Raw genomic sequence first — 19,594 nt, forward strand, 5'->3', positions numbered from 1 at the left:
GTTTGCCTACATTTTTGACAGGCGGCATAGTTGTTTCATCACATCACTGAAAACTCAGATGTGTAGTAGATGAACTTTACTCTCTTTCTTTGTTCTTCATTCAGTGATGGGGACAACTGCAAATGGAAAAATCTTTTGCTAGCCAGAATTATTTAGAATTGCTGTCCCAGGCACCTTATTTCTGTGGGAACTGCTTATCTTCTAAGGATTTCAGGTCACAGTGCCGATGACTCTGCTCCTACTCCAGCAACAGAAACATTTTTCATAGGAGATCTCTTTATGTAGAAATCACTCTCCTAAATAAAGAGCTGCTTTCCTTGTTTATAAGAAAATTCCTGGGTTCTGGATTTTCTCAGTTACACTTTTAAGGTTTATTTAGTTTTTATAAAATGCTGTTGTGCCATAAATTTTATTTTGTTACAAAACAGTGTAGGAACAGCAAGTAATGTTCTGGTTCTGTTTGTTTTACAGATACTAACATTCATGCGGTAAAACAACATGATCATACAGCATCTACATAGATCATACATATTCTTTTATTTTTCTTGGGCCATCAGCTAATGAAAATAAATAAATGATTCATGGTTGCCTCTCAACTATTGATTTAAGTGTTACCTGTGCTTGTCAGTACACTGTTAACTGTTGACCCTTATGTAGTTATTTACACCAGCAAACCTGCAAATTTTCTTAATAAATTAAGATTTTTCTCAGATTTATGTTTGTTTTTTTTTATTTATTATTGTTGGTTTGGTTTTTTTGTTTGTTTTTTGTGTGTGTGTTTGATGGATTTTGGTTGGTTGTTTTTCTTTTCTAGTTTCAGCTAAAACAGTCCCTTTGCGTTAGCAGCATAAAGCCAGGAAATACTTGGAAGAATTCCTTAAATAAGCAGGTTTAAACAAATGTAGCATCTTTACCTGTATAAACTGTGGAAAGGAGCAGAAACTAGAGATAGTGTCTCATTTTCTGGACATGAGAGACAATGTGTCTCAGTCATCACAAGATGTGTTTTGTCTAGTGGGTTTGAGTAGCAGTCCTCTCCTATTTCTAGATTTTCTCTGACAGAAAAGTTTCTCCAGGGGTTAGAAAGAGGTGAGTTAGTTTTTTGTAAATGTGTAGAATCCTAATGGGAATTCACTTTGGTGACAGTTTAATGTATGGTTTATACAGCTGGATGTTAAATGGTAAAATACTGGAGGACATGTTCAGTTTCAGTATGTTCATGGCAAGAATAATTTGGGATAGATCACTGTCTTTTCTAATAATGTTCTCCTGGGTGTTAATAGATTATGGTGTTTATTGTTATCACATTAGGGTAATAGGGAAGACTATACCTGTTTTTTTCTAACTGTTTTATTTTGATTTTTCTTTTTCAATACTATTCTTTTACACAGGAGACAGTTTTTAACTGCAGGTGGAGCTCATACTTGCACCTTTATTCAACAATCTGTTTTTCATTTTTACATGTTATTTTACAGTATTTCAATTTTCTTACGAAAACATAAAAGTTACATAATGAATTATGGAATCCATGAGGCTAGTCTGCTAGCTTGAGCATTTGTTAAAAAAACCACAATCCTCCTCACCTGCCCCCTTTTTAACAGACTGGTCAGTTTTCTAGGTGTAGTGTCTGAAAAGTGAGAGCCTTTTTCATCCAGTGCTAACGTAGATAGTTGGAATGTTGAACTGTGCCATATTTCCTGAACACAGGTACTCAACTTTCAAGTTCAATGCACAGCTAAAATGGAAACTCATTTAACACTAGATTTATTTCTTGGATTTCATTATTAAATAAGATGAGGAAAAGGTTGATAACTTACTCAGCAGCATATATTTTGCAAGTGTTTTATAAATGACAAAATACCAGACCTTCATCTGTCTGTAAAATGTTGCCAAATACAGCTGTAAAGTATAGGATATTCCACAAGCTTGATTAGGAATTCTAGAGCTGTCAGACCGTGGTCTCTTCTACCATTTATTCTGCAAAAGGAGACTTTTGGAATAAAGTGGACTAAAAAGTGTTAGGATATCAAGGTGCAGTCAGTTGCCTAAGAGAAATCTGGCCTAGATCAGAATATTTCACGATGTATGTGATTATCTGCAATCTATTCAGTGATAACTTGCTATTTGAAAAAAATTTTCTTCAGAATCCACTGAAGCCAGTGGTAAAATTGTATGTACTGACTTCATACTCCTGAAGTACTAGCTTGATTACCTAGCGTAGTACACTTAACAGGTTAGTTTCGTTGCTAACTTTTCACCTAGTGTGTTGAGAAAAGACAAACCAAAATGCATGCATAGTTTAGAACGTTATGGTGAGCTTCACAGTATTGCACAAGAGCTGTGTTAGCTCTTAGAAGGTAATGTTAGCCATTGCTGAATCTGAAGGAGTCAAGGGAGTTGTTTGTTGCCAACAAGCTTCCAAGTAAAGCAGAGAATTAAAGAATTAAAACAAGATGAATTGTTTCATTGATCCTGATGTGCTGTAGGTCTAGCAATCCACCTAGGGCATGGCCAGTGCAACCTCACTAAATCTGAGTAACTTGGGAGACTCAAAAGTCTCTGCTGAGCATGTGTGACATCCGGCTTACTTGATTAAAAAAAAACCCAAATAACTAAATAGATCTTCATAGGAATCATTAGATGAATGTATTTGCCTCGAGGGTTGTCTTACCCTGCTTCTAGATCATTCATGTGATGGAATACTTTATTGCAAAAGAAGAGCCACTCACAGTAATTTTTCTTTTCCTTGTGCACTTATAGTTCAGCCAAAATATTTTTGGGTTCTCAATCTTAAAAGCAACTAAAGTTGTTGTAAATTTGGTATGTGCTAGATTGGTTTATAAGACAGTGCATTCCTGTCTGTAACAAAATACAAAACTTGTATTAATTTAAATTCAATGTGATACATATTCATAAAGAAGTTCTCAGCGTAGTAACTATTTCTATCTCTTTGTAGCTACATTTTTCTTTCATCTTAGTATTTGAGTGACTGACTATATCCTGTTGTGATTGTTACTAAATAAGATAAATATAATACTGCATTTTCTAAAGTTTCCAGTTTTTAATGAAAGTTAAATGATTGTTGTACTAGTATCTTGTATGTAGACAGTCAGCCTTGCATCTACTCCTTTGCCTTCAGTAGCAACCTGTTTGGTTTCATTTTATGTATCCTCTCTGTTTAAGACTACACTGAGTTATTTTTTTAAATACTTAAAATCCAGTTGTCTACATAGAAGACTGAATTCTGCTATAAGCTATATAGAGGATCCCCCAACCTGCTGCTTAAGACCATAGGAGCTGTGATGATGCAAAGGCAGAATTATAGCTATGAAGTGTTTAAAGTTTAAGATTAAACATTCCTCATCCTTGTCCTCAATTACAGAATCTTCTGGCTGAGAAGGTGGAACAGCTGATGGAATGGAGCTCAAGGCGCTCAGTCATCCGCATGAATGGAGACAAATTCCGAAGGTTTGTGAAGGCTCCGCCTCGTAACTACTCTGTGGTAGTGATGTTTACTGCTCTCCAGCCCCAGCGGCAGTGCTCTGTTTGCAGGTAATTTATACCTTAGTGATCTTTTTCACCTTCCTTATCACAAGTTTTTCACCTTCCTTACCACAAGTTTTCAAGTGAATCTTTTAATCAATGTCCAGTACACCGAGTAGGATTGCTCTCTGCATGGGATAGATGCTCACTATTTAACAGGCTCATGTTTTTATTACCACATCTTTTCAACTGTGTTTTAATCTGTATGTCAAATTTTAGAAGTCTCCCTAGTTTTGGGTTTTATTAACTTACAGTTGAATAAAATGTATAGAACTGAGGAAAACTTTCTTTTTAAGAAATCTGCTTTATTTATTTCAGTCAGCCATGATCTTCCCAAAGACATTTGAAAGTGACGGAAGTGAATCATTAACATTTAATAATACACTTCACTGATTTTTTTTTTTTTTTTTTTTTTTTTCCAGCTGGCATGTCTGAGGCTGTGATGCAGATGTGAATTACCCTGTGATTTCACAGCTTTGAGCAGTTCTTACATGCAAGCATGTTTTTCCACAAGGAGATGCTTATTGTGGAATACTGTGTAGCACTACACTTTGATATGTTCTGGTGGTTCCTTTTAGAATATGTATTAGAGTAGCTCTGGTATTCTTCTAAGATCTTTCCCTGCAAGTTCCTAGTTCAGTAAATTAATCCAAAAAATGACTAATGATATACATGGAAATAGGACCAAGGGACTGAAAGCTAGTAAGGTAATTAAATGCATGACTAAAAGAGAAACTGTACTAATAAAATCTTCTTAGGCCAAAATATACATTAGAAATTACTGTGTTTAGTAACAGATTGGATCGTTATGCAGGGAGTTCTGAACTGTATTTAAATAGGCAGCAAAATACTCCGTAGAACTATGCAATACAGAAGCTGTATATGAAGAAATATTATTTCTTGGTTTTAAATACGTGTACTTTAAACAATAATGCAAAACTGGTAAATGTGGCAGCATGTTAGATTTCTTGGGTGTTGGAATGTGACATTTACAATAGAAACTTTTAACTTGTGTACCTGTAGTCATGTATGGGTTTTATTAGATTTTTTTTTTTATAGATTAATTTTTCATCATTGAAGTCAGTTGGTCAGTTTTGAGGGAGAGTATATAAATTGCATTCCTGCGAGTTCACCCTCCACAAGCGAACAGTGAAGGAGGGAAGGGAGTAGGTGCAGAAGCTCCAATGTTCTTAAGTCCAGTTAATAGCCGTTGGTTGCTGTTATTTCTTCTTTGTGTCGCCACAGTCCAACTTCAGGAGATGAAATAGTAATTGAAATTTTGCCATATTGTTATAAATCATTTCTCTTTTCCTAAAAGTAGATAAAGCTACAAGAGATACATTAAGTTTAGCTTTATAAAGCTCAGTTTGTCATAATGGCCATAGCAAATTCTTTCCCTGTCTTATGTACAGCTCTTTAGTAGGGCATGTGAAAACAATATAAATATTGATGTCATTAAGGAAGTTAATTTTGCTTACAGCTGTATATTGTTTACTCTACTGAAAACTTATAAACTTTGTCCTGTAATATGCCAGGCTAGCCATTTATGTCAGAACCAACTGAAAATCTTTAAGCATAAAATAAAGGAAAAAATCAACATACTGCTTTCAGTTGGGTTTGTTTAAATAAATGTGGATTTGTGATCCACTTTTTCATGGGAAATAAAAGGAATTTAATGAGGTTGATCGTACTGCACATAAAACCATTATCAGGAAAATTGACGTTTTCAAATCAGTGGCTAATTAATGGACAGCAGCACTGAAAGGATATGAAATGCATGCGTTACTTTATTGTTAGGTATTCACTAGCCAGTTTCCTTAAAGCAAAAATAGATTTTTATCTTAATCTATAATATTCTATGAGGATACTTTTGTCCGAGATTTCAGTCAATTGCTACTCATCAAAATATTTGCAGAACAATTGCATACAAAAAGAAATCAATGTCATATATCAAATAGAAAAAGGCACATAGACTGGATTTTTTGACTTTGAATAACTTCGTCACAAGCATTAGTACTTCCTCCCCCCCGTACTAAAATTTGAGCCTTGTTGTTTATACACCACAGAATCAGCTTGCTTTTTTTTTTTTTTTTTACTAAAAAAGAAGGTTTTGTCTTTTCCCTTTGTGCCTGGATTTGATGTTTCAGTGTGTTCTCTTTTCTAAACATCCAGGGGATGAACAGAGGAGCAGTATTTTCAAAATGGAAAAAAGACGTTTTTTGAACTGCATAGAGCTACATCAAATGCTAAATGTGAAAAACACAGTACTATTAAAAAAAAACCAAAACAAAACAGCAAATAACAAGTTGGGGAGGAATGGAAGGAAATATGGTCCTGTTCTGGAGAAGAGCAGTGAAAGCTGATTGCTATTAGAGCTGGCCATTGTAGATTTGCACGTTTGAGGCCAGAAGGGATCATGTGGGTCCTATCTTGTTAAACCATATTCTTTGTTGTATCTGATTTTGCATTTAGTTATATTTAGAGTGTTGTTAAAAGGAGTTTACAGTAAAATCATTATGACTTTTCTGGCAGGTGTTTTGAATGGTTGTGCTACTGGGGATGAAGAAGTAGCTTTTTACATTCAGAAAGTTGGTGTCACTTTTGGCACTCTTCAAAGTGAATACAAAGTCAGTTTGGTGAACCAAGTTCTCTGTCAGGCTAAGGACTGTTGTGCCTGTACATTGCTGAAGGATGATGTAGTTTGGATGTTGTCTAGAAGGTATGAAGGAAGGAATTCTGCCCAGCCCCCAGCCCCCCCCCCCCCGCAACCCACCCATCCCCAATCTTTTTTAATGCTCGAGAGGTTCCACATTTTGGATAAAACTTGGTTGAGGTGATCTTAGCCAAGTCATTAAATGCCTGTAGGCATGATACTTAAACATCTTAAAGAAGTCTTACCTATCCATATAGCAAGGACCTATACGTAGAAAGCTGACCAAATTTGTCTCGGAGACTCAGAGGCTTTTTGGTGCACAGTGAGGAAGACATTGTGACATCAATCACATAAATCACTTAACGGTTACGATTTGTGAAAGCATTTGGAAATAATACCAGCTTCTTCTTAAAATGCCAGATATGAAGAAGTTGCTGGCGCCACAGATATTTGGATGAAACTTCTGTATGTAAGAAAATGTCCTTTCAGATAAAGGAGCTGATCTTTTTTCAGTAAAACCAAAGCATGTTGTGTGTTTTGTAGGTATTCCCTAGCAAAAGTTATTTAACATAATGTGATACATATGATATTATCACACTGTAAAATTATCACTTTTAAATGTTAGAATCATGTCTGCAGCAGCTTTGTATGAGTGTTAGTAGCTCCTCTAGTCATGCCTCTAGAGTGTTTTTCAAAGAAATTCCATCTTCATCCTAAAACAGAATTTGGAGTACAACATTTCCATCTAGCTTTGTGGACAAGCAAGTTTGAATTTTCTAATCCAAAAAGTATTCTAAGCTATGCGATTCCTTCCCAATTATGTAAGTGGTAGCATAAATATCAGTTTTGCTGTTGACATAATTGTTTAGGTTCAAGATGACATAGCTGTTATTCAGATATGAATTAACCATAACAGATTAAATATCCTATGTGCTTTAGAATGTGAAGTCATTGGTGGGGATAGGATGTGTTTCTAACAGTTGAAGATAGGGAGTTTTCTTCATGTGTGTTTGGAAGCATGTTTGATTAAACAGTTTTGGTCCCAGGAAATCGAACTCGGTCTTAATTGACTTTACATGTTACTGCTATTCTTGGTCTATACACTCTGCACATTGGAGTTGGACACATGAAAGGGACCTCTATGCTGTGATGATGAATCAGTTTGGGGTTTTTATTTTTGTTTGGATGAACAGTCAGAAATAGAATCTAAGCAGTGATTCCTCTGGATGTAAGACCACTTTCTGTTTTTCCAGTGTGCTGAGCTACTCACTCAACTAGATAGTTTCTCTCTGTTACCCACATCAGTCACACTACTGAAAAAAAAACAACCCACCTTACGTATGTAAGAAAGAGAACAAAAGAATGGTCACTCTGACAACAGCATCTTCACAGAGGTGAAGACTGTTTCTCATCCTGTACTTTTGTACTGCATCCAGGCAAACAGTAACTACTAGCCTGACTTGAATGCATTTTTGGGTGAAAATTCTCTTCAGCTTCTCTACTTGTCATCTTCTGTGCCTTGCAGTCTGTTCTCACATTTTATTATCACTACATTTTCCCAAAAGGTTCAACACCATTTTACCAACCAGACTTCAGCAATACCCCCCACCCTCACTCGACTCAATTATTAGTGCTTTGATTTTCAGATGCACCTAGGCTTTAGCTCTAGCCTGCTAAAACTGTCACTGTGCTGTTTCTCTGCTTCATTCATTTTTACCATTAGCTTGTTCTTTGTTGCTGTACCACCTGATCAAGCTATAAGCAAATTATATGAGGTCTTTTATTTTCTAAGCTTTGCTTCTCTCGTCTCACTGGCAGAAGCAACTGTCTCTGTTTTGCATATCAGAAATGTCTTGCGTTTTTGTCCGGTTAATTTTTTGAATTCATTACTGGGGTATTTTAATTTAGAAGAGGATATCTGAGTCAGAGAAATGAAACTGATCACTTGAGTTTCCCCTCCACCCCTGAACAGAAGCCCATCAGCAAAAGGATGTGTGTTTTTTTTCTTGATGTCTTTTTTTCTCCTTTGTGTTTCTTGGAAGCGTCAGAGCAGTGTTAGAGGCTAAAGTACAGAATTTCAGTGGATAGGGTCTATACCTTGACCTGGTTCAGTAGTTTGTTATAGGATAATAGTTAAAATATGTAAATTAGACATGTCATTTCTCTGTGAATTTTAGGCCAGCTGAAACAAATGGATCTTGTTGTGCATACTTTGTTGAACCTGCTTATACCTGTGAATTCCCAAATTTTCCTTTTATAGGTGTAACTGAACCAGTTTGAATCATTGCAAATAAAGTTCAAGCTTATGATTAGCATCATAAATGGTCAGGAGAAAAATGGGGACATTCAACAGAGGAAGACTGTAGTAATGGCAGGTGACCATCTGCAGAGACAAATGTGTAAACTGCCCAAAATGAAATTGTGTTGTTTCAGTCCTGAATGGTGTTTAATAGTGTTTTACTGTGGAAGTAACAAATCTGCTTCCAGATTCTTGGAAAACACAGTTTTGTAAAGGCAGTATTTATGAAGACGCTGCTAGAAATGGCTGGTAATGCAGAGGAGTTTGTGTAGACAATAATTTTCTTCACCAGACTATTGCATTTTTAAAAGAAGTTTCATTATAATGAAAGGAGCACTGATTACTCCTGTTAGCTGAAGTTGTATGTGTGTAAATATACATATAAAGTATATACATAAAATATGAGAGATCACACATAATTTTGTTAACATCTGCCCTGTCAATGAGATCTCCAAGGGGAGGTTTTTAATCTAGAAAATGGAAGAATTCTGTTGGTTTCCCTGTTCAAAAAGGTATCTCGGAAAACTGTTTTCAAGTAGCCAATCAAAGAGTAGTTCAACAGCAAAAAGAATTCTGACAGTTAAGGAGGTATCATCAGAAAGAAAAAACAGGATCCTCTGCCTTTCAGTTTTTTTGCTGGTTGATCAAGCGCAGGTAGTAAGAAAATCATTGACAGGTCTCTTAACTGTACTGAGAGTGAATTATCTTTTGAACTTTTGTTCAAAGAAGGAAAAGGAAATGTGGAGGGAGCTGTTGAAAGTTCTGCAGTTGCTTTTCCAGTGCGCTTCAGGAGCTTGATAAAAGTATTGATGAGCCCTGTTTAACAAGGCATCGTAAGAGACTCATTCTTCTTGTGGTCACAAGTCCCCTTTCACCCCCTACAAAAATATGATCTAGCTTCTTTTCATCTGTAGAATATTTGAAATTTCATGGGATGCTGTAAATACATGCATGGGTTTTAGCTTGCTTTCTACTCCTATTCCTATTATAGATATCTAGATTGCATAAACACTGTAGTTTTCAACTAGTGTCCATACTCTTCATTTTGTTGTGTGTGTTGATTTTTTTGACACATTTGTAGATTCTTCAGTGCTTTTTGTTGTGACGTTATGAGTCATCCTAAACAAAAATAAAAGCAAGTAAGTATTCTGAATTTATTATTTTCTTGATACTGAGAGGAAGTCAAAATATGCATTCAGCTGTCTCTTCATTTTGAGACAACCATTGCAAACAAAAACCAAAAGTTGTTCTGGAGGTAGATTACAGCATTGATGACCATTTACTTTAAACAAATGGGTAAGAATGGGTAGGCCACCTGGTAATGCATTCTTTGTCAATTGTACATTTGTAATTGTTTTGTGCAGTCCATAGTTTGACAAAAAAGAACGCTTTACGGGTTTCTTTGGCAGATAATTCCAGTCTCGTGTATTGTTTTCCTAATATTCTGATTGTTTTTTTTCTTACTATAATGTTGGTCTTATTGGATAAAATTAATCCAGTTTAATACAGCTCAAGCTATAAAAATCTGATTATCTACCTTATCTTTTAAAATAAAACTTCTAATGTTTCATGGATACTTCCAATGTACTGGAAGAAAATTTTGTAGAGCATTTGCATAGGAGGCTACTTCTCATGGTGTTGAATTTTCTAGGTAAATCTAATAGTAACATTCCCTTTTGGTTCGGACAGTATTTTCTGGTAACTGGTTAATATTACTACTGTTGTTGCTAGTTCCTGCATCGCTGTTATGATTAAATTCTTAAGGTGACTGTAGCAGCAATAGCATTTAAACCTTCTATCAAAAAATCCTGTCAAACTAGCGAACAGCGTTACAATTACTGTAATACTGTAATGTTACTGTACGTTACTGTTCTGATGAGTTCATACCAAGTATAGTTCTGCGTTATGCTGTTATAGTATTTCATATAATGATAATTTCATATACTTAGCATTACTTCATAAAAACAAACAGAATTGATATTAACTAATGATAGCTATAGGTAGATAAGAAGTGACAGAGTCGATGTTGCCTGATGTTAATTAGAGGTTGACTTTTTTCCCTGCTGAGTACTTATGCTTTTTTTGTATCTGAAAAAGAGTAACAAATGCTACAGTTATTAGTGTGATTGTATCAACATTGTATCCATTGGAAATTACACAGTGGACTATAGGATGTTCTTCAGTTCTGCATGTGGTAATCCTATAGCTTTGTATTTCTGCCTCTCCGTGTTTCACTATTGCTTCTACACAGTCCTCAAAAGCTGCAGAGAGGATGTGTTACAGAATGCTTTGCTATTTTCAGTGTGAGGATGAAATTATGCTTTGAATCCATTTATTGAAAATCTAAGACAAGCTTTTGCAAAGTGATACTTTCTACCCAGTATATTAATTCAGAATAGTTCAAAGATGCAAAATACATGGAGATCAATGGAAACAAGTCTTCTCTCAAATAGTGGGGACATAACTGGAGTATCTAAATTTCCCAGAAATACTGTTTCATCCCAAGTGAAAAGTGGACTAAGAAGAATGATGGCATCAAAATCAAGTGATTTTTATCTTGTTCTTATAATAAAAATGGTTCAGCTTTAATATAGTGGGTTTAACAAAACAGTGCCCTACAGATATTACTTAAGATTTTACAGCATTCCTTTGATGTTGTCTGACTGCCCTCTTCAGGATGACAGTGAATATGTTAGTCTCCTTAATGTTAGTATCTGTTTCTAGAAATAACTAATGCCTAAATCACTTTTTTTCTTTTTATACAATTGCAGACTTTGCCCATTGAGGAATTGTGTTAAGTAGCAGATTTTAATCAATCTGGCAATAATGGTGAAAGTTGAGTTTTGTGTGATTTTGTAATATTTAGGTTGTTTTTTTTTTTTGGGGGGGGGGCCGCAAGAATGCATAAAATTTCATTTTAACTGTTTTTCTTAAATGATAGATTTTTTCATATACAGCGTATTCCTTGATACAACACAGTTCCACTGGAGTTGTAATATATTTCATGCCTAAGGATGATAATTAGGAAATGGGGACATTCTTGACATAGAATCACAGAATAGTTAGGATTGGAAAGGACCTTAAGATCATCCACTTCCAACAAGAATTTTATATTTAACTTGTAATATAAAATAATTTAGTTCCTTTGCTAAAATAATTAGCAAAGGAGTCTGTGGAAAGCCAGAAGTACTGCAAGGATCCTTTCAGATTGTTTTTTTAATATTTTTTTCTTTATTTCTTCCTTCTTCTGAATTATTCATTGCTATGGATTTTTCCTGAGGTAGAACCTGTGGTTTTATGGTTCTGTGGTTGTGTGTTTAGAGAATGTCTTTGCTGGAAAAGGATCCCGGAATTCTTCTTGATATCGTACTTGAGGGTCACATAAGTGTGTGTTAGCAGATTGTGTCATGCTTGCTGCTCAGGACACTCCTCTTCTCTGAGACTTTTAAATAGAGAAAACATTATTTTTTGTTAACATCATCTTGGGATTTCTATGCCATACCTTTGACTTAACACTTAATTTTGGAGAAGATAAGTTTGAAGCAAAAAGTTGCATAACTAGCTGTAACTTTTTTTAATAATAGGCTGTTGAGAATGATACTGTTGCAAGTGTAATTCATCTGACTGCTGCAGCTGGTTATAGAATCTTTCTTGCCAGCAAATGCCACATGGATGTACATTTGTTTCTTTTCCTTCACAGGCAAGCTAATGAAGAATATCAAGTGCTGGCTAATTCATGGCGCTATTCATCTGCTTTCTCAAACAAACTGTTTTTCACAATAGTGGATTATGATGAAGGTGCAGATGTTTTTCAGCAGGTAAATGTTGGATATTGTAAAACATTCTTAATTTTTAGAACTACATGTTGATTTGCCAACTGATACAAAATAAACTATTTTCTGTGTGTAGGTATGTACCTCTGTGTTTTGTATATAAGTTCTTCCTGATTAAAAACACCAGGCATTAGGGTTTCTGTGACATTATCAATGACAGATTGTACCGGTAGCAACTTCTAGTATTTTCCAAATGCTGTTTATAATGTTTATTTATACATTACATTATATGTATGCAAACTATTTTTCAACCCATAATTAATGTCATTTATTTGAATTAAGTGCAGTGTAATTAACGTTTAAAGATTTCCTTTATTTTATCATCATTATCATTATTTTATCATTATAATTTATTATTTATCATTATTTTATCATTGGGGAAAAACGCTTTTTAAGTAAAAGAGCTTTTTAATTGATTTTGTATAATACAATATTCTTCAACTCCAGTAATATTTGTATGATTCTGGCAGTTGTTCAAGGAAAAGAAAAGAGGCTAGTTTAGATTTTCTGCTTTGAAGAGTGAAAAATCAACTGTTGGAGAACAGTCTAAGGTCCACTCTTAAATCGAGCTGTCAAGGTGAAACGCATCACTTGAAAGTAAATAATAAATACTGACATGCATTTCCCTGATATTTATCCATTGATTGAAGCTAAACATGCAGATCAAGAGGAGTGACAAGTTTTGAAGCTCTCTGTATTTTTAATCACCTCCTGGAGAAGGAATCTTCCAGGAGAAAAAAATTATATTTATTTTTTAAATACTAAATTTAAAAAGTCTAATTACTGTTTAGTAAGTATTTTTTCTTCCACTTCAGATCCGAGAATGTGTTGTGCAAAAAATGTTTATTAACGGCTTATGGTTTTGCCTTAAAAATTTTAGTTCAAATAAGCTTTAAAATCATTTTACATTATCCTACATGGTTACAGTAATGCAAAATGTTGTTTGGTCTTCCCTTAAGCCAATCAATACATATTAGAATAGTCCAGTCCAACTTAGTCCTTGTGTACAAGAGTACAGATTCAGTTTATTTCAGGTGGTATGCATTTAAAGTAGCGTAAAACCAAGACAATTAGATAAAATAGGTAAGTTTTTGACTGTATTTGAGAAATATGGTGTTAAGGATAAGTGATACTAATGGCTATTTAAAGGTGGATTTGGTGGAAGTGTGGTTTAGGCTTGCTTTATGTTTTTGTGTACAAACAAGTCATGTAATATGAATGCCATAGCATTAAAACCCTCAAAAGTCATGATACTGATTTTTCAGCTTTTGTTCTGTTTGTAGAGAAACAACAAAGCAGTTGCAGAGCAGCGTCCCCCAAACGCTATACAATGTCAGAACATATACGAATTTTATAAAATATTTTATTCAACTATTTATCAACATTTATCATAGTCTTTCTTTCTTATTTCCAAATCAGTTCACTAAAGAAGCGGGCTATTTTTCTCTTAGATATAAAATGTTTTAGTAGCTGGTGATTTCTATTCAGTTCTGTACATGGTTAAATGTTGAGTTTTGGTAATGTGATAAAATTCATTTTGCAGTAATGAAGCAAACAAGTTTAGTCTGCCTTTGTTATTTAAAGCTCTCCATATTGCATCATTTTTAATTATTGCGCTTATTTTGTGTATGATTCTATGTTAAGTTTTTCAAGTGTTTTGCTGCACTGTTTCTAAGATGGACAGAATATGGAGGAATTTGATATACTAAAATTATATTCTCCTATACCAAAGTTGAAGTAAAATTTAAAGTGGAAAATATAAATGTATTTGTTTATCACCTTTGGTTGTTTTTTTTTTTTTTTTGATATACTGTGAATAGTCATGTAATTTCTAGGGCAAGTTATGTAGTCTAAGCTAGTTACCTGGGCCTTTCTGAATTCAAAAAAGACTAGTCATTGTTGGGTAGTCCATCTTGAAGCGAGTGGAAGGCTAGTTAATGTTGTTAACATTGTATTAGGCAAGAGAAACAATGTCACACTATCTTCCTTATAGCCAAATTACCTGAACAGATTGGATGAATGTGGGGTCTCTGTTTTACTAGTTGCAGGAAAGTTCTTCCAGAGTATAAAAACTTTAAAGATTAAGATACTCAGAAAAGTTTGGGGGTGAAATACTCTGAATAATTAAACATCCCAGTCTACTGGAAGGAATGTTCTTTTTTTTGCAGAACTGTACTTGAAGATATATAAAAAGAGAGTAATGTATAGAGGAAAATATTTATTTTTCATGCTGATTAGACTTGTGCTGTCATGTATGTAAAAGGTAAAATTTTTTTGGGGTAGAGTTACAATATTTTTTTCCTGTTATTTTTCCTGTTTTTGTAGCTGAATATGAACTCTGCTCCGACTTTCATGCATTTTCCTCCAAAAGGTAAACCCAAGAGAGCTGACACGTTTGACCTGCAGAGAATCGGCTTTGCAGCTGAGCAGCTAGCTAAATGGATAGCTGACAGAACAGATGTTCATGTAAGTCTTTCAACAATTTTGAAAGTTGAAATCAAATGTATCTTTGTAATCTGTGGCAATTTATGCAGTTTTGCAGATTATATTCCATTCTTGCTTTGTTGAATTGTATGTAGTTTACTTTGGATGAAAACAGGTAGTGATACTGTGATATTTAGTTGTTAATAACTAAATCTTATATAATAACTAAATCTTATATAATGCAAACAAAACAGATAGATCCAAAGGTAGGTGCTCCTAATCCAGACACCCTGCAAATGTGTTGAAGAAATAATGTTTTGGAGTTTAGCAGTTCAATATGATGCTTAAAACTTTTTTCCAATTTGTGTATTAAAGGAAGTACTGTTTTTTTCTTACTTAAATATAAGCTTAGGGTTTAGTCTTTCTGATGCTGAAACCAGATTTCAGGTACTCCTTGTTTGTTTATATATAAGACGATCTGTATGTATGCATTTATTGCAATCTGTATTTTCATTTATCTTTTCCAGATTAGAGTGTTCAGGCCTCCTAACTATTCTGGTACAATTGCACTGGCTCTTCTGGTATCTCTTGTTGGTGGATTGTTGTATCTGCGCAGAAATAACTTGGAGTTCATCTACAACAAAACTGGCTGGGCCATGGCAGCTCTGGTATGCAGATTTTCCTTACCAGCATATTTAATATTAGCTCCTTGTCTTAGCATATGTGTCTTCATTACTTGCACAATAAGTAAATTAAAAAACATTGCATTAATACAGTGTTCAGTATGGTACTATCAGACAAAGATTCATAATTTAGATTTTGAGGCTAATTCCCATTAGCTTTATCACTCACTAATATTTCTAATAAAAAGTGTTACTAATCTTCACTGCTGTTGTTCAACCTGCTCTTTTTTGTAAAATCAGTAATGATATCGTTTTCAATGATATTTAAAGATAATTCTACCACCAGTAAGCGCAAATTTGATATGTACCAATCTAATTTTTTTTTTGAGTCCTAATCTTTAGAGATCACTTGAGTAAAGCAATAATTAGCACAGCAAAATGGATGTTTTTGTCAAACATCAAATAAAGATATAATCAGGGCATTTCCTTTGTTTAACCATGCAATATATCTCTGCAGACAGCCTTTTCATTCCGATTTCATACCTCAGGGATTCAGATCAGAAGTTTAATGTTTGAATGTTTTGGGGAATAGAGTTTTTGTCTTTCAGAGGTTAAAAATCAGTCAAATCAAGAATGATTCTATTACAATCTGTATTCAATAAATAGTTGAAGACATAATTAACTTCCTAATTGAGTTAAGAAAATGAACACATCAATTCTTTCTTATTTGCAGTTCTCCTTAGCAGTAGTTGGACATTTTACATGTAACTGGAAATTACAATGCTGAAAACTTATAATCACATTCAACTGAACCTGTGTGGACAGGGTCAATGTCCTAATGGGATCAAGCATTTAAAGAAATTATGTTGATGCCATTCAGTAGTTTTCATCCTGCTGATTATATTGACAAGCAGTAATAGCATCAAAAGGAATTAAAATGGCATTAATGCTGTTTATTGTTGTTGCTAATACTGTTTCCTGTAAAATTCTCTTTACTTTAAAAATGAATCGCACTTAGAGGATGTTTTAGGAAAAGGTCCTGCATCTGAAAGTATCTAGCAATTAATCATGGCCTTGAACTGATGCTTCCCAGTTTAATCATTACTCTTCTTTCACCTTCACAATGTTGTCAAAGGCCCATACTACAAAATGGTGTTTTAGCAAAGATCATGCAGTTACCAGAAGTCCTTTTGGTTTTATTCAGATCTACAAGTGGACATACAAGCTAATGTTGTAAGTTCTTTTTGGTGAAATCAGCAGGGACACCAGATTGCAGGCTTTTGCACAGATAAGCTTATTTCTGTAAAGTGACTAGAATAGGATAAGATCCATAGATATATTCATTTGAAGGTCTCGTGTAGTTATGAATCTCCTCCATGATGCTTTTTCTACCAATAAAACTTTGAGTTTTTTCGTAAAAGCTCATTAAAAGGAAAAATAGGCAAGATGGTATCTAGTAGAGGGGGTAGAGTCATGTCTAATAAAATTCATTTAGGAAGGGTATAACTAATAAAAAATTATATTCCTCATTAATATTTTTTCCTTTCTCGACTTTAAAAAATAAATAAACCCTTGAAAGCCTGGACAGCTACAGGAAGCCCATGTTTTTGATAAGAGCTTTGGCAATAAGTTTCTTATTGGCAGTTCCTTTTATTGTGGAACTGAGAAAGCACAGGAGATTTTTTTTTCTAAAAGCTGTAGGTTTGAGTTTTGATTGGTTTTCGGGAGATGTACTGTTAGGTAGCCAGCATTCATTAATCATTTGAAAAATAACATTTTAAATTTCAACTGAATCTCTTTCATATATATCCTGGAATTCTGAAAACTGTATTGTAGCAAACAGACAAGTCTCCTGTTTACTTTTCCTTGTCTTTCAAATCTTTGTTTTGAAGAGCATTTATATGCTCCTAAATGTTGGATACTTCTTATTTGAATGAAAAATTCACAGTACCTATCTCCCCAATTGAATGATCTGCACCTAAAATTAGAAAAAAAATCTCAGCATAAAGTGCCTCTGTGTTTTTGTGTGGGTTTTTTTGTTGTTTTTTTTTTCTTTTTTGACTAGCAGGAGAAGAGAGAATCCCCAAAATGTTGGCTGAATTTGATATCTCCATTGATACAAAAAAGTAGTGTCTCATAAGAGATACTTCCAATGCTGTTTTATGAGAATATTTAGGAACGCAATTTTTAGTGATGCATGTAGTGGTTTTGGTAAACTTTCAGAAGCCAGACCAGAGCTTTCATCTCTGGTTGACACCAATCACAAAACTGTTGAACTGGTTTTGTCCTCAACATTAGATTGCACAACAGCAATGCTATTACTGATTTCATCCCCTTGTAGAAGCACTGCAGACTCTGGTAGTATCTTGTATGCCTTAGGCATTTTTACTTGCAACATTACCCAGAAGACTCTTAGAATGGCAAACCAGATGACTGAGTCACAGTACATAATACCCCATAAGATGTCTTTTTGAGATCACATCCAAAATTTGTCCCCTAAATTATTTTAGACTTTAATTCAAATCATACTCTTCGTCTATGGACAATTTTCTCTGTCCCATGGTCGCACAAAGATGAGGAAGGACTTCAGTTCTTAGATATTTGCAGAGTCCTGCCCACTTATAAAAAGAAGCAGTTTAGATTCTTGTCAAGACTCTTCATGTCTTAAGCAGAGAGGATAAAAGGTCAGATGACATAAACTGGATGTATTTCTAACATTTTAGAAGAAATTGCTGTATTTTATACAACTCAGTACTGTGCTGAGAGCTTGTTCAGCTGTCTAGAATGTGGGCTACAAGGGTGAATAGGGGCTATGAGGGCTTCTTTCAAAGCATTTTCTTCACTAGGCTGCCACTGAGGTTTTCTGCGTGTAATTTTTGGTTTTATGTGTGTATTTCAGATTTGCCTGTATACCAGTGGAATCTGGGAAAGCAAAGTCTGCTCAGGTTAGAAGAGGCAGCTGCCTAGGAGTTGACTCTGCTGGGCAAAATATATTAAGTTGCTTGAATTAGGAGACAAAGCATGTGCTTATGATTGTCATAACAATTAATGGCTATGAGAAATGTGTTCTGTGCTGATATACTCCACAGTAGTACACAATACAGTACATTTGTCATCAGTTACTGCTCCAAAAGAGCTTGCTCCAAAAGGGTATCATGGTTGGGAGTGGCTTCTTTACCCCCTTGTAGGAATGAGGCTAAAAAAGTAATGTGTTTTCTACAAAGATATGACTAGAAAAAGTTAGGCTTCTCCATATGAGTAGATGGGCATCTCAAAAGAACAGCAATAAATGCAAGTTATTAATTTCCTTTTCTTCCCATAGTTAGAGATCTGTATCTTTTTAAAGATACAGAAACCCATTCTCTTTTCTTCTAGGTTGTACTTCCTGTCCTTGACTTATATATCTTATATTGGACATTCTAAGAAGTGATGGATTGTTATTTAGAAATTGAGTACAGATCCTGTAATTCTGTAGCCTTCTTTGAGTACAGAAGCAAAGTTAAACTGGAAAGAAAGGATTACGTTTCTTTAAAACAATAATTGTGAAAGGGTTAAAACTTACATATACAGAATAGTATAGAATAAGTGCAGAACTGGATGCCTGTGTCTGCCTGTTTTTTTTTAACTATGCTTAAAATTAACTACTGATTAATGAGTCTAGAATGTAATTTTTCTTACGTTAACAGATATTTATCTGTTATAAAGTATATGACTATGTATAAACTGGGGTGGAGTGTTTTTTAAATCTTTCCATATGGAAGAAGATTTGGCCCTAGAGAATGTAAATTAAGTACAGTAATGGGTAGAGTAATTTTTCATAGAAAACTCACTTTCAGAGCGCCACAGTTTGTGTTCTCTATCCTCTTTCAGTGCTTTACATTTCAGCTAATTTTTAGCCTTTTAAAACATCCCTTCCACCTCAGTTGTTACCCACATTTTCAGTTTCTCTACTTTTGTACTTTCACATAAGCTATCTCCTGTGTGACCAAAATTGCAGTATAAATTTCTAAAACAGTCTGCAAGGCATAGAAATAGCTGTTACCCTTTTCCCAGTAACTGAAGCATGCACTCTCTTCATTTCTTTGCATATTATTAATTAAAACATAATCCATTTTCTAGTAATCACTACCATGATGCTTTCATCTCCCATGTTAATTACTATACTGATATATTAGAAATCCTCCTAAGGGCAAAATGAAACACACCTTCAGTATTTCAA

At 34.4% G+C, this 19,594-nt stretch overlaps 1 protein-coding gene across 2 annotated transcripts in view; it reads left to right on the top strand.

Annotated features, from left to right (window-relative positions):
- Positions 1-19,594, top strand: part of TUSC3 (tumor suppressor candidate 3) — a 120,159-nt gene that overhangs the window by 40,565 nt on the left and 60,000 nt on the right. For both annotated transcript variants that reach the window (XM_057420300.1, XM_057420299.1), the window contains exons 2-5: positions 3,383-3,552; positions 12,196-12,313; positions 14,654-14,794; positions 15,280-15,420. In XM_057420300.1, coding sequence (XP_057276283.1) covers positions 3,383-3,552; positions 12,196-12,313; positions 14,654-14,794; positions 15,280-15,420 — 570 coding nt within the window. The remainder of the gene's footprint in view (positions 1-3,382; positions 3,553-12,195; positions 12,314-14,653; positions 14,795-15,279; positions 15,421-19,594) is intronic.

The sequence above is a fragment of the Pezoporus wallicus genome, unplaced genomic scaffold, assembly GCF_028554395.1.
Source record: "Pezoporus wallicus isolate ANWC-B61680 ecotype Strahan unplaced genomic scaffold, APGP_CSIRO_Pwel_v1 contig_5552, whole genome shotgun sequence".
In the NCBI taxonomy this organism is placed as follows: Eukaryota; Metazoa; Chordata; class Aves; order Psittaciformes; family Psittacidae; genus Pezoporus; species Pezoporus wallicus.